Source organism: Azolla caroliniana, unplaced genomic scaffold, assembly GCF_043228905.1.
Source record: "Azolla caroliniana isolate FFs.n. ecotype wild unplaced genomic scaffold, voAzoCaro1.0.p SCAF_18, whole genome shotgun sequence".
NCBI classification, from domain to species: domain Eukaryota; kingdom Viridiplantae; phylum Streptophyta; class Polypodiopsida; order Salviniales; family Salviniaceae; genus Azolla; species Azolla caroliniana.
The window spans coordinates 17,924,122-17,940,523 of record NW_028230453.1 but is presented as its reverse complement, the minus strand read 5'-3'; the positions used below and the strand labels follow the sequence as shown (position 1 = coordinate 17,940,523).

At 38.9% G+C, this 16,402-nt stretch overlaps 1 protein-coding gene and 1 pseudogene across 2 annotated transcripts; both read left to right on the top strand.

Annotated features, from left to right (window-relative positions):
- The first annotated feature begins 2,666 nt into the window (after positions 1–2,666).
- EMB2786 (COMPLEX 1 LYR-like protein) lies at positions 2,667–12,136 on the top strand. Of its 2 annotated transcripts, XM_087334497.1 has the most exons (6): positions 2,668–2,772; positions 3,766–3,848; positions 10,011–10,055; positions 11,311–11,408; positions 11,501–11,589; positions 11,671–12,136. In XM_087334497.1, exons 2-5 carry the CDS (start codon positions 3,816–3,818, stop codon positions 11,586–11,588), a joined length of 264 nt encoding a protein of 87 aa, XP_087190623.1. In that variant the 5' UTR covers positions 2,668–2,772; positions 3,766–3,815; the 3' UTR covers position 11,589; positions 11,671–12,136. The 2 variants fall into 2 exon arrangements, with proteins under 2 accessions (XP_087190624.1, XP_087190623.1); XM_087334498.1 differs by lacking the exon at positions 10,011–10,055 and having other exon boundaries at positions 2,667–2,772.
- Positions 12,137–13,460: 1,324 nt separating this feature from the next.
- LOC147852570 (uncharacterized) lies at positions 13,461–14,971 on the top strand (annotated as a pseudogene).
- Positions 14,972–16,402: the final 1,431 nt, after the last annotated feature.

Below are 16,402 nucleotides of genomic sequence, written 5' to 3'. Positions count from 1 at the left end.
AGGTTTTGTTGAGAAATCGATGCAGAATAGATCACAATAAACGAACTACGCGCTGAAATACGAATTACAGAAAATACACCAAAAAGACAAGATAAACATATGTACATAGAGATTTACGTGGAAACCCTAAAACGGGGAAAACCACGTGAACATATTCTTCACTATACAAATAGTGGATATACAATAGCGAGAAGATTACAACACTCTCTCACGAGTGCATCAGCCGCACAGGGCTCTTCGCGTCTGCTGTTACACACACAGCTATGGCATGGCTCTTCCTTCCCTCACGTTCTCTGTCTCTCTCTCTCACACACATTCTCTAACTGAACTGTTTTTACACTCTATTCATATGTTGAGTTTGCCCTTGTTGCATATATACTTACACAACTTTCTGGTTATTTACATACGTAGCCCTCATGGGGCGCACACTTAGACTATTTACAATTATAGTCTCCCGAGTTGGATATATACACGTTTCTGGTTTCGGCCGAGGGACTCTCTCTTTCCCATCTGGAGGGACTTGTTTCCACACATCATCATCATCATTATTACTATAATAATAATAATCGAATCTCCAAACAGTCGACTCACTGTTTTCGACTCTTCGACTATCAGCTTTCCGAACAGTCGGATCTTCCCTGTCATCGACTGTCGGCTTTCTGATCAATTGGTTCTTCCTCCCACTGGAGGGACATATTCCCAACAGGTTTTAGTTGCAACACACCGACGGAAGCTGAACCAGAAGGTTGAAGAGGCACTAGCTCGAGGATGGAACGAATGGTTGGCTCAAGCAGCCGAATTGCAAATATTCTGAGCAGCTGCCAATAATCGGAAGAAGGAGGGTCGTGGATTCTTCGAAATGGATGAGAATAACATTCAGGTTCTTAGAGAAGACCTCATTGAGGAGTTCCAAGCCTTGGCTTAAACGCACACCACTACGATTGGGACCCCCTTCTTGTGGAATTCAATGACGATCAACTCCTTCTCGCCATCGAAATGGATGGGTACGCATGCGAGCACCTCCAAGCCGAGAAGGACGTAGTGGCCTCTACACAAGCAACACGGAAGTCCTGCCCGAAAGAGCAACACAGGAGCCACACAATGAGGAGTTGGTAACTGAGGAAAGGAGAGGCCAAGATAGGGAAGAACAACTAACAACATAGTAGAAGAAAGAGCCAATGTAGGAGACGGGTTCGGAAAAAGAAAAGGAGTCTCAAGAGGAGAGTATTCAGCAAACCGAGGAAACCTCACAAGAGGGCGAACCAGCACAAGCAACCATCCCAAAGAATGTAGAGCCAGAGCTGAGGGTTGATCTCTTGGCAGACCTCAACTAGGATGAGTCGGAGCATGCGGAAGGCATTATGCCAATTTTGGAGTAGGCTTATTGTACCATAGCAATTTTTTTCGATTCTTTCGATTTTTTGAAGTGCAATACTTTCGATTTTTTTTCGGACTTCAACTTTTGGTCAATTTTCGGGTTCGACGTGCAAGGCACTGTCCCATGAGCGTGCCAAGTGTTAACCGGTGGGACAAAAGGGCCAAAGTATGAACGGATCCCGAAGGACAAATAAGAAAAGACCGTGGGGACAAATGTGAAAAGGCCAAAAGAAGCCAAGCAAGAACAACCGAGGGTAGGAGCCGGATATCAAGGAGGAGTAGTTGAAACGTGTCTAGCTAGAAGGAAGCTATATATATCTAGAAGTGGCGAACACAAGAGGGGGGATCGGAATTAGAGACAGAAGATATTGAAGAGAAGTCCCTAGAGCAGACTAAGCCTAGATCTAGATTAGAAAAGAGTGAGTGAATGTTACCGATTTTACTCGGTACTGTATTGTATTGTAGTATATGCAATTATAATAGAATACATATACATTTTATGGGTAATCTCTATGTCTGTCTTAATTTGATCTATCTTTTCTTACATACGTTCGGTCCGTAAGACGTAACTACGAATTGGTTGTAGCCAATTCGTAGAGTGTCCATCTCAATTATCCTAAACGATCCAACCACCCCTCATGCCACTAGTCTCTTACGCACCACGATTCCTTGACCCGATTACTCATGAGGAGTAATCGAAGGTGTTCTCCAGGAGGGAGTAACATACTTCAACGTTTTTCTCCACGAATGCCCGGACAAAGCGGTGTCCAAAACACAACAAGAAGTTGTACAACTTCAGCTCATTAATGGTTTTATCCCACGAGCGTGCGATGGAAACTGGAAACAACACCAGAAAGTATAGCAAGAAGAAGCGCACCATCTGCAGCCTCCGTGAGTTTTTTGTCCCTCTCATGGATGTCTGGCGAGACAACAGGGGAACATGAGAAAAAGCAGTTGTTTCAGACAGGCGGGGATGGGGCCCACAAAATCATGTTTGTGGGCATTTCAAACTATTTCTGTTAGCGTGTCAACCCTAAGAGGGTCATTTCGAAGGCTACATTATTGTGAAGAATTCGGAGAGAGTTTCTTCTCCTTCCCTGCTCTTTGTGTGTGCGTGTGAACTTCATTGTCACAAGTAGCCTCCGTGAGTTTTTTGTCCCTCTCATGGATGGCCGGCCGGACAACGGGTGAATGCAGGAAAAAGAGTCTGTTCCGGATGGGCGGGGATCGGGCTAACAAAATCATGTTGGTGGGCATTTCAAACCATTTCTGTGTGCCTCTCAGCCCTAAGAGGGTCATTTTGAAGGGGACATTATTGTAAAGGATTCGGAGAGAGGTTCTTCTCCTTCCCTGCTCTTTGTGTGTGCGTGTGAGCTTCATTGTCATCATCGTTAGGTATGGATTCTTCTATTTCTTATTGAATTAGATATGCTGTTTCATCTGTTGCACTCTGAAAGTAACGTTTTATTGATTTATTTCGTATACAAATGTTTATATAGCTTGAAGTCTTTTAACGTTGCTAAGCTTTTTCTTTTCAGTTCTTATTTGAGGTTTTAGAGTTTAGTCTACCTGAGGTTCAGAATTTGTAGGGTTTGTCTACATTGTGGTGCTCGAAGGGTTAGAATTTCTAAGGAATTTGTGCATTGCTTATAGTTCTTGAAGGTTTAGAAATCCAGTTATCTTTTTCACATTTACATGGCTCGAAGTTACCTTTGGGTTTAAATTTTCAACATTTTTTTATAGAGCTTGAAGCTACCTTAGGGACTAGAATTTCCAGGGTTTTCTATAGTTTGTTTATAGATATTGAAGCTATATTAGCTTCTGGAATATTCCATGTACATTGTTTATAGGTATTTTTTTATACAGTCTCTTATAGAGCTTGAAGCAACCATGGGTTTCGGAATCTCTAGGGTTTTTATTTGAATATAAGATGGGTTGTGTGAGATGGCCAAATATATATACATGTCAGCATGTAGGCGATCCTGAAAAGTTGGCTTTGTGTGAGACTATGGATATTATATGATCTGTTTTCTGACATTTCAATCCAAGGATAGAATCAGAACAAGATTGAGGATATGGTTGTCAATTTCTTTCTTTTATGTTGAAAGCAATGAACAGTCCGTTAATTCTTGCTCTTTTGTGTGGACGGAAGAAAGACATTTATATCAACATTTAGTAAAGGTCAATTTGGGGTATTGAGAAATAGATCTTTAAGAGGTTAAAATATTTCGGAGGGGCAGCAAAGATGTCAAACTAGGAGGTTTCTCTCTTCTTTCGTAAGGAAGAAGTTATTGACTTGTTATTGAATAAGAGGGCCACAAAGCTCACATAATGAAATTTTATAGTTCTAAGTACTTAAGATTCTAAAAACGTTTTAATGCATATTAGGTCCTTTGCTTGAATAAGAGAAACCTCTCTTTTGTTATTCTGTAAGGAAGATGAAGCCACAACCTTTAGACAATATGAGACGGGTAACTCTCTTTTTCTGTTCACTTTTTCATTATCTTCATCATTTTTTATGTGGTGGTATTGGTCATAGAGCAGATTCCAACTGCCCAATTACAACTGCTCTTTGAATGAGCCCATTACTCAGCGTAGGCTACTCTATGTACATTTTTTGATCTCTTAGTCTGATAATATGTAGTGTTGTGTAATGATCAAGAGGATAAGAGGATAAGAGAAAAAATGAGCACGTAATTAATCATAGAAGATATTATAATAAGCACTTGATCAACTAACTAAGAATGGAAAGATTAAACTAATTAACCAAATAACAATATTGCGCAAGGATTCCCCTATTTTGATTAATGTTTAACAAGATCTTATACAAGGTAAAGTGCCATAATGTGGTGTGCATTAGATACCACCTTCCTATTAACTCTCCTATTAGGTTTAAGCACATTCTCCGCTTAACTTTCAATTCAAAAAACTACTTTTCTATGGCTACTCTAGGTATTAATTAGATTCCTATATGTATTTGCGTGTCCATAATTGACACACCTACTGGGAAGTATCGCTAACATGGAGGAAAATGTCAAAATTTTGCCGTGTTGTGTTATTTGAACATCAAAAAATGTTGGCAAATGATTGACAATGGGCGAAACGGCTAGTGAGTCAAATACTAGCGTCATCCTTGAAGTATAATTCCATTTTGGGCCAATAAGCAATGTGTTTTATTGTTGTGGTTAAGTGCATAGTATGTAATATACTTGAATGCATTGGCAAACATTCTTTTTCATATGAATGCAAACGAATGCGTATGTTATCAAAACATTCTTATGTTTTTTTTTTTACACTTTTTACCTTCACTTTCTTACCTTAATTTTTTTTTTACCTTACAATAAATAATGAATACAAAAGTATGGTTTTTACCATACTCGAATGATTGAAACATTCTTGAATGCGAATGCACCTATGGTAAGTATGGCTCATACTATGGTTAAGTGTATGAGGTCCTTCGTCCAATGGAGTCGATTCCAATCCTTGTGTACTTTGAGGCAAATGGAGGCAGTTAGAGTAACCTCGATGTATGTTTCCTATCATGAGTATCCACGTTTGGGTGATTGATCTACCTATGCATTGGGAAAGTCCAACGGAGGTTTTGCCAGTTGAGATCGTTAACATATTGAGTTTTGTGGTTGTGGAAAGCTCACTATATGGAAAATCCTCGAGTTTTGTTGCAGAGAGATCATGAACACAAGCACATTACCCTTTCTTGATGAAGTTTTACCATGCACCCTAGTTTTTGTTCCCTTTTGGAACTTTGTTCATCAATCTTTCTTGCCCAACAAGAAGATGAAGAAAACCTAAACCATAAATTCTCCATAATCATTATGATGAAGAATCTAAAGCTTGAGCTTTCACAACCAAATCCTAGAACCCACAACTTGAGAGAAGAACAACTAACTCACTAATCGTGACACTGACAAAACTCTCTAACCCTAACACCTCGAATAAAGAAAATTGTTAAACTTAAAAAAGACCTCCCATAAGCAAGAAGAAGAATTCCAAAACCCGAGATTTCTAACCTTCGGAAGAAGGAAGCTCTTCTCTTGCAAAACAACCATTGGGTTGGAGATAGTGATTCTAGAAAATCAGTTTCTGGATTTTGTTTTCAATAGGCTCTAGAGCTGTTTCATGGAGTAGTAAAAAACAACCAACAGTGGCACTATCTTCAACGGAGGTAGAATACAAAGCACATGCATAGTGGCATGCGAGGTAGTTTGGCTAAGAAGAATCCTTATGGATGTGGCGGTTCCAATAAGGACGACAACAGTATTGAGGTGTGACAATCAGAGTTGCATGGCCATTGCCAAGAACCCTGTATTTCATGCATGTATTAAACACATACAGATTCAATATCACTATGTGTAGGAGCTAATAAATGATGAGATTGGTGTTCAACATCAGAAAATGTTGTGGATATCTTCACAAAGGCGTTTGAAGCAGAACAACTACAACACCACCTTCGACGACTAGGAATTGGCCCAATTCCAAGTGAACTCAATGGGTTGACCATTGAGAGGGCGTGTTAAATATAATCAATGATCAGCCCCAAGTTGTAAATCTATCCCCATATGTGCTCTTAGAGTGCACATTTTGTGATAGCGCCCCAAATGAGGAGCGGCTAGTGTGCAACTCGATCATATGGGTCGATAAGGTGTTAATCTAGGAAACCGTAGATGCGTAGGACACAATGGATTTAGGAAAGAGTGAAATAGGTAATAGGATTGGCTAATCAAGTCAACTAGAATATTTTGTGGGCAAGTTACGATGTACTTAAGTCTTGAAGTATGTGCCATTGACTTCAAGATAAGTACTATCTAGCACTAGCTTGTATCTAGGGAGTTGGGTCATATTAAATGACAAGTCAATTGACAGAAAAGGAATATCTCCACTACTATCAACTGACTTGCACATTTAATGTTATACTCAAACCAACCATAGAATATAATCCACTTTCTTACACAATGGTTGGACTGATCATCAGTCCCCACTAATTTTGTAGTGAGCTGGTTTAGATCCCATCTAAACTCTAAGGTGTGAGCGCATGGGTGAACTACCATTGTGAGCTACTCTCATATGTAATAGAAGTTTTGTTTTCATATATCCATCTCTGTGGTTGTAACTCTATATACCTATCTAATCGATTCTCAATATTTCTAACAAATTAGATGCCTGGCCCTCTAGCGATAAGCAGAATTCAGCAATCTTTGACATGTCGGTGTCGGTTGCGGCTAATCTCTGTGAGACATGGTTCGCCTACCATGTCGTGAGGAATGCCCTAATGTGTGCTTCAACATCGGGTTTGTCGTTGTATTTTGGATAAGGGTACGACATCATGTCCTCTTCGTCGCCTCGTGGATTGTCCAATGGTGTTTGTACATGGGTCTCTGTTGCCCGTACGTTCGAAGTGTCGTTAATGGGACGGTGGCTTGAACGAACACTTTGGGTGTCAAACGTGTCTTCGTCTGAACTGTGATAGCTAGGGGTCTCGAAGCTGGAGAACGTGGTTGAATCCTCCTCTAATGCAGCTAGTGTGTGTAAGGTCATTTCGGCTGCCGCAAAGTCAGCCATGCCACTATGGCCTTCATTGTTACTGTCGTTGTCTGAATGAAAAGCTGGTCCGGCTACCCGCCGAATATGTTCGGGAAACGACGGATCAAGCAGGATCACTTCCACTACTCCTCAGTATTACTCCCGAGCATGTGCTCTCCTACTTCGTGCGATTGGTTCGTCGTCAATCTGACTGGACGGCATCCATTCTCCGTTGTTCGCTGCCTCTCACAGAACGAATCGTCCTCTCAATAACACAGGTCGGATACCTTATCACAAGACACCCTTCACCAAAGATCATGGTTGGAGATATTGCAATGAACCGAATTGTAACTAGTTAATGGTTGAATCGGCTACAACTGAATCGGCTTATGAACAACACAACACTTAATTTATGAAATCAAAATATAACAAAAAAACACAGACAGTGTATAGCCAAAAGATCTCTCTCTATTAAGCCTCCCCCATACAATACACATGCCCCCTTTATATAGGAAAGACATGGAAGTTACAATGCCATTTGGCACACCGTTTCTAATCTGAAAGTCAAGTTACAATGTCATTCAACATTCATACCGTTTCGGACTACTATTTACATTTTTTTTACATAATACATATTTCAGCAATAACTATTTTCGACTACATATAATTCGGCAATATATATATTATTTGGCTTTCAAACTACTTTTCAGCTATTCAGCCCTTTCACACTGCTTCCGGCTTTCGGCAACTTCATACCTATACAGGTAACAATCTGCAACACACAATGTGTCCTCCGTTTCATGAATCTCTTCAATCATAACTCCAGATGCTATAGTTGCCTTCTCCCTCTCTTTTCCTTTGTTATTGTCCACATCATCTGTCTTTTTTGATGTATCTTTCTGATTCCTCTTGTTTCTTTCAAGCTCTTGTTTGTAAAATCTACAATCAGGCCTTGTATGCCCTTTACGGTCACAGTAGAAGCAATATCATGAGTAAGAAGATTGCCTTCATTTTGACATCGAAGATTTGCAATCCTACATCTTGAAGTTGATTTAGTAGACCATTGAATGTGGAAATGTGTTCAGCTGCAGACTTGGCATCTTCAAGTCGTGCAACAATGAGCCTTGCCAGTAAATGTGGGCAACTGCATTATGAATCAGCAATTTCCAAGTGGCATCATCCAATGCTGCTGCACATCCTTCTCAATAAAGTGTGCTTTCCATTCTAACCTTCCATAAGTCGAATCCAGTGCCATCAAATTTCTTGAATTCTACCCCTCTATTGCTGATGTATTGCCATGGTGAAAGAAGGAATACAGAACAGACACAAAAGACAAAACTCCCACTTATTCAAGGTGGAAGACTAAGCAATGGAGATCTTGAAAGGATCCAATGCTCGCTCTGATACCAGTTGTAAGGAAGTGGAAGGTAGGATGACATTTTTCTGAAATATTTAAAGGCAGATATATAGAAACTGAAAACAATTATGGCGTTTAACACATAGGAGGGATTAAACAAGTAGAAGCAGTTCTGCAAAACTAAAGCCAACTGCTTAAAAAATATATACAAGGTAGGGGTGCACATACATACATATATATGTATGTATGTATGTATATATATGCGTGTGTGCTATCCAAGATATATAGAATATGCTCTTACAGGAGAGCTTTGAATGCTGATGGGACAGCTAAGTCATGGCCTCATAAATACGTATTTAATGCTAACTTGAATCTTGTCCCAAGGATTCAAACTACAAAATATTCTTTTAGAAGTCGTAGTACAGCTCTGGAAAACTCGTTTTTCTAGTTAAGGGCCTTCAATCCCAACACAAAGGAGTGCATACACAGCCACAACAATGCAACGTATCACGTGATGGCTTTAAATGGAAGAATACTTCAAGGAGAAAAATAACAATCTGTGTCATTGCTCATTACACCTACTTCTCTCATTGCCGATGCTACATTTGTGTGGGAGAATCCCTCCCAAGGTGTAATGTGTGACAAATAGTCGTCATTTTCTATCATTCTATTACCTCTTGAAGATTATATATTGTTATATTATATTATCCAACTAATAGAGTTAATTTATTAGAGTGACCTAACCTGTGTAGTGGAACTCAGTTGGATGGCATATATGAAGGTAGGACTAGTAGCTGAATTAGGTGTGATATTTTATGGTCTCTAACGCCAAAAGGAATGTTGTAAGAAGTAAAAAAGGTCCTGACAGGACCAGAGAACTAGTGAAAAACACCTTCAAATATCTGAACTTCTTAGGTAAAACCATCACAAAGATTCTCTGTTGATACTTCTAAAAATTTGAATGAACCTTCCTGGACCTTCAACTAAGTCTTGCTCTTTAAACACATTCATTCTTGCACCTTAGCAAAATGAAATTGCAACTCAATCTTCTCACCTTTTTAATGTTCACACCCAAAACATTCTCCCCTTTTTTGGCTCTTTGTCCAAAAAATAAATAAATCTGACCACCTTTATCTAACAATTCATTTGCCATATTATAAGTTAAACTACCGAAACCTTTAAAAAACCATATTTATAAAGGGGTTTCTATGTTATGGTGGTATATTATATATGATGTATGAAACCTTTAAGTGCTACAAATTATACTTTTGCCATACTCTTATTTCATTTACCGAATGGCTTTAATATGTAGAAACTGTGGAGTAAACATGGGAGTAATGAGTAGAAAGCACATATTTGATTCATAATTGGAATGCAAACTTTTACTCTTCAAATATTAATATGTCAATCCTGTATTTCATGAATTTTGAGATTCAATCCAATGGATGATTATATTTGCATTACCTGCCCAAGAACTTTGAATATCATTTAACATAAATAAATGTTTTTTAATAAGTTTATGATTCTTAAACCTAGCTTAAGATTAATGTGTCTTAACGGTTGGCGTTAATTTTTTGGAGTAAAGCGATGTGAATGTATTTCTCTTTGTTATTATCTCAATAAGTTTCAATGTTGTTTTTTGGCTCATTTCTTCTCGCATTTTACTTTTGGCTAGTTAATTGAATTCTACAACTTGGTATAATTCCATATTCATCCAATGATATCAGTTTTTGTACAGCTTTATCGAGAGTGCTTGCGTCGTGCAGAATTAGAAGGAAAGAAGGTTGGGGCTCAGCAATAATAGAAATTTTCAAATAATTTATATCTGTATGTTTGCAATTCTCAATTATTATAAGCTAACTTTGTTTAGGATTCTTTTGTTGAACTAAACACAATGAGAATTTGTATCCATCAATCTGGATATCCACTAATAATATCTGCTTCAAATTGCAAAAATGACAGGTGAGCGAATATATACCCCTGGCCACATGCTAATCTAAGTATATTGCACTTGGAGGCCTTATCGGTTCTAAGGTTTCTAGATTATGGCACAATTTATTAGACTTAGTTCAATAGACATTATGCGCTCATGTACACCTCCGACATATATATTGAACCAGTATTGTCTATTACGAATTCTTGAACCTTTTTTATTTGTGTAAAGTCAGATGTAATTGCTGATTCTGCCCGTTTGTTAGAGTGCATAAAGAGGTTTGGCTTTGTTGAGTAGGAAACCATGTTACAGTGCCTCTGTTTCATATGTTTAGAAGATATGTGCCCCACCCTGACCTATTAAAGTGCATAGATGCATTTAACCAAGAAAGTTGTGGTCCAGTCTGCTTTCTGTATACAATACAGGAGTGGTGATCATGGAATGAAAGTTTCCCTTCCTATTATCTAAAAGAATTCATTTTCCTAATATGTATCTGTGTTCAATGTTCTAGGATATTCTAAATTGCCATCCATCCTAATCTTTCGAGAGCATAAATCAGCATTTTGACACTATCTTTATGGAAAAAATTGCCCAAAGCAGCTAGAGATTTCCAATCTACAAAAGCTTGCGTGGCATTCCTAAGTTTGTTCTGAAACTCATCAATAAATGCTTCATCACACTGGCCTAATGAAGTTTTGGCCCAGTGATCATATTTCAGTGTCATACTGAACTCATGGAATATGTCCACATGTTCCTACTTTGTAGAAATCCATAGAAAGAAATAGAGACATCAATGTAAAGATCATAATGGCTTATGAGACTTGATCAAAGATTGCAATTGCTGATATTGTCTCGTCAAAGCTTGCAACAATGTGGATAAAACCTGTTAACTCAAACAATGTTGTAAAATCTTTAACAAAATTGATAGATGATTGGTCTCTGAGAAAATAGAACTTTCCATCTTTTTCATACCCAACTAATAATAGAACTTTGTGTGTTGAGGCCATAAAGAAAGTATATTTTTTATACCTTGAAATTTATTTGACTTTTTAAGATGGTCTCTTCTATTTAGTTTGATTTTTTATCAATTGATTTGTAATGGCAGAGAGGCAATTCTGAGGTTCTCAAAGAAATGATTCGCCAGCAGTTTCGAAGAAATATGCATGAAACTGACACTCAGAAAGTGCAAGAATTGAAGCAAGCGTACGTAAACTTCCTGTTTCTTGTACTTTGAATCAGGTATAAAAAAAATTACGTCCGTAACACCAAATAAAATACCTTGATGATGAATGCAGTGCTGTCAATGGTCTTCTCAATCATCTTATTTTAGAGACGAGGGCTGGGGAAAAGGCAGGAGTCAAGGATGCAAAACAGCAAAGTTGAGGTATATGTATTTCTGTACACAGTTATGTGCTTAAACACAGATTATTTTTAACCTTTTAACTTAACATTCTTGACGGTACAGGTGTGGATCAAAGATTTTTAGAAAGACATTTCAATTTTATTTCTCTTCATGTCCAAACGGAGTTCCAACAGAAAAAAGATGGTGAAAATTCAAGCTTATGTCCATATTTGAAAAGTGTGATTTATTCATTGCTAGTAGCAATATGTTTGCAATAGCTGCAATGAGTTGCATCATTGGTATAGGTTGCGAAGAGTACACAAAGAAAATCATAATGTAAGTTTTCATATGTTTGTTTCTACAATGCTGCAATGTTATAATTGCATTCATCTTGAAGAATGCTTATCAAACCTGAATAATCTAGTTTTATATGTTCCTTGAATAATCTTGTAGATCTACTACCATTATCTCAGAGGCATATATGCTTCATGAAGCCAAGCCCTGTGAGTCCAAACGAAATATCAAAAACAGAGAAAGAAAAAGACTAGCCTTTTACTTCTGAATATCTTATGGTTGATGACGTTTTTAACTTGAATCTTGCTTGACTAATAGCCCTTTTTTCTATCCTTCATCAATCTCCTTACTTTAGAAGCTCTTTTTAGAGAAAGTTGGAGAGGAAGCCCATGTGACATAGTCGACTATATGGACATATGTAGTCCAACCCTTGTGGAAAAGGTAGTTGCATGTGAATTTTTGTCTTCCTTTGTCAATGCACTTGGTTTACAAGTTCATGGTGTTTGCTTGGTCAATATCATCTGATTGTTTGTTTTCACATTTTTTAAATGCATAAAGACTGCTTTTAAGAAATAACATCTGATTTGAGTTTTTCTTTGAAAGGCACATGCTCCATCTTCTTGCTGGAGGATTGGCCAGCTCTCTGTGGTCAATAAGCGTGATCCTTTGGACTCTACTTCTTCCCTTATGATTACATGACAATCACATTCAGCTATCATTACTTAAGTCTATGGTCTGATCCTTTTTTATCCGCAGAGTGCTACATGATCCACCAATCTTGATATCGACAGGATCTGAAACAGATTCCCTCCTTTTATAAAGGTCACACTATGAAGCCATGAACCTTAGACGTTGAGACCGGATTCCACTTTCCTGTTGGATAAAGACACTCCTTTGGGAACTTCTATGTTATGAAACTCCAATATTCTCATGCCATCCACAATAGAGCTTTAGTGTTTCCTTTACTCTTTCTATTGCAGTTTGATAATACCTGTCTGCAATTTGTCTCTCTTATCATTGTCTGTAATTTCAGTTACTCTTATCATTGTCTAGACCATATTTTGTTCTATGTGGTCTGATTTTAGCAAGACTTAGCATAAGCACAAGTGAACCCGTGCCCAGCTCATCGAGTTTCTCATTATTCCCCCTCAAGCACGAAATTGATGCCGAAGTAGTCTTCCATAAGGTTCATTCCTTCCTTCTTGGTGTACGGCGGAACTACTCAGTCTATACATATGAGTTCCATTGCATACTTTTCTTGGTGAAATGCTCACCACTTTTATGCTCTTCCAAGCTACTTGCATCATCATCATCCATTTTCCTACTGCATGCCTTCGCATATGTTTTCTTCTCTATATATCTGTGGGCCAAATGTGGTCATAGAAGCCGTTCATATATCTTTCTTTCTTTCTCTCTCTGTCTCTGTCTTTGTCTCTGCGTTTTCTGCAATGTCTGCCCTGTGTGTTCTCTGCAATGTCTAATCCTCTGCGTTTTCTGCAATGTCTTTCCTCTACGTTTTCTGCAATGCCTGATCCTCTGCGTTTTCAGCCAAATCTGATTCCCTGCATTTTCTACCAAATCTGTTCCTCTGTGATTTCTGGCCAATAGAAATTCCTGGAATCTATATTGTTCCCTCTACCCTCAACATTTCACACCCTATACCTGCTGTCCTAAGACACCATGGAATCTGAATGGACAGAAAATGAAAAGATGGACCTTAACACGCACGGCGAGGGTCCAAATCCATGGAAGACCCCAAGAAGATACCATAGACGAAAAGGACGGGATGGAAGCACCCTGAATAGCGTTAGAAGGGTTCACAAGGCACCCAGAACACAGGCCCCATTCAACATTCCATTTGATGTCGAAAATGGGAAACATGATCTATTACGCCATTTGATTGCGCAAGAGATCAATCTTATTAGAGAGGATATAGAAATAGCACTAAAAGAAGAAATAAAAAAAGAGATAGAGAAACAGAAAACAGAGTTGTACGCCATTTGATTGCGCAAGAGATCAATCTTATTAGAGAGGATATAGAAATAGCACTAAAAGAAGAAATAAAAAAAGAGATAGAGAAACAGAAAACATAGTTGTATGCCTCTCTCAAGATTGAGTTATTAGAAGAGATGCGGAAAGACATAATAAGCCATGTGAAGAAATCACACTTAGAGCTCAAGGATGACATGACACAATACCTTAAGGATGAAATATCCTCAAGTAAGGTTGATTTAGGAGCTATAAAAGTGGATTTAGAAAAAGGACAAGAAGTAGTGGAAAGATGCATCTCTAAAGTGAAAGCCAATGCCACTAAGGAAATGCAAACATGGGCAGACATGGCCAAAGATGCCAAGGCTCAAGTTGAGCACGCCCAAAACGAAATTAAAGCAAATGCTCCTTGGATAGAGGTAGTGAAAAAGCAAAAAGGAACATCCATGGATAGGACGACAATGATGAATGCTACATTTGAAGAAGAAGCCAAGAGGAAAGCTCGTGCGTTGCATGTACGAGTGGTTGGTTGGGCAGAAAAAGGAAGTCCACAAGAAGATGCCAAGAATCTCAAAACAAAGATTGGAGCTTCAGATATTCCTTTTGCTTCGGCATGGAGGGTGGGAAGAGATGAGTCTAGAGCTAAAGCCCTTATCATCCACTTCATGGATGTTGACCAGGAAAAAAGCTTTCCTCTCTAAAAGAAAGGCACTCAAGAGTGAAAAAATATACTTAGATGACGATCTCACTCCAGCCCAAGTGGCACACCGCAAAGAAAACATGCCACGAGTGCTTGATGCAAGAAATGAAGGAAAATGGGCCACATATAGAGATGGCAAGGTCATTATTACAGAGAAGAGAACCGCATGACGATATATGGCCTATGAGACCCTACACATGACCATATGGAATTGCAACGGCTCTCTAAGGACAGATGTCGGATATTTTGAAGATACATTGAAAAACACAGATATTGCTATGTATATAGAGACTCACCAATGCATGGTTAGCAAACTCCCCAGGGTACAAGGATATAGATGGGAGTCGATATGTCACCCCAACCTCGGACACGAGGAAACACTAGAGGTTTGGGAGGAGTGGCTGTGCTATACAAAAAGGAGTTCCATGATAGAGTGCATGTTGTCCATAAGGATGTAGATGCACGCTACATGTGCATACGAATAAAAAGAGGGGATCTTAGGGAGTTATATATTGCAATTTACTACTTTACACCTGCTTACTCAAGGTTTGCACCTCTAGGTGAATCACCATATCTACCTCTATATGATGATATCATAAGATTTGCTACTATGGGGGACATTATCCTATTAGGAGATTTTAATGCACGAACCAAGGATGAACAAACAACTATGTTTAACACCAACGAGGCTATTTATGAAGAAGTTATGGCAGAAGAGGTTGGTCAAAAGCGACAAGCTAAAGATATGAGTGCTATAATTGAATATGGAAAAGACTTTCTAGCCTTGGGAAGTGCGCATGGATTTGTGATATATAATGTCTTGTCACAATGGCCAAAAGGGGATGCTTTGACATGTTGGAACCCAAAAGGGGGTGCAAGCATAGTTCACTATCTAATGGGATCTCCATCTCTTATACCTGAAATAAAAGTGTTCACTATTGGCTTGGCAACAGATCGTGCATATCTACGCTTCGCGGTAAAGGATGAATGCACAAAGGATGTATATGCTAAGGAGAGTGGGCTGGCTAAGTATCTATTTACTCGCGAGACAATTGATGTGTATAGTTGTGGTGTATACAATGGCATGCTAGATTTAGATCCTTTCGCACCCCTTGAAGAACTTACCCAAGGATTGTCCAAATCATTGCATAAAGCAGCCACAAATGCCTTTCCTCACACAACAACCAATCCCCCCAAACTTGGTAGAGTAATACAAAATAGTTGGTATGATGAGGAATGTCATGATACAAGGAGATGCTTGCAGCATGATGTAACTCGGGGCATTTATACACACAACCAAGCAAGAGCAACCTTCCAACGCCTTGTAAGGAAGAAGAAGCGATTGTATTTGGCTAAATTTGAAGATCATTTGTATCACTTGTTCCTAGGACAAGAGAGTAAAAGAGCATCGAAAATGTTTAATGAGAGGCAACCCACCACACAACTAACCTCACCTTAGGTGTGGCATGAATATGCAAAGGTTCTATATGATGTCCTGGGGCAACCTCCTCTTCCCCACCCGAATGCCTCACGCCCACATGAATCAACCTTCTTTACACCACAAAATGTAAGAAATGCCATTGATCGACTACAATTTGGGAAGGCCCAAGATCATGATGGATTGGTGGGTGAGCACTTTATCTATGCCCGCGACACCTTGCTTCCATTGCTAGCACACATCTTTAATAGAGCCACGTGTGAAGGTTTCCCTACTATATGGACTCAGCATACCATTGTGCCAATCCTCAAAAGTGGAGAGCCCAATGATGCCAAACAACTATAGGACAATCATGATTGGCCATTACTTGGCTAAACTATATGGGTTGATTCTAGAATCAGAATTGAGTATATGGGCAGAGCAAAATGGTTGCC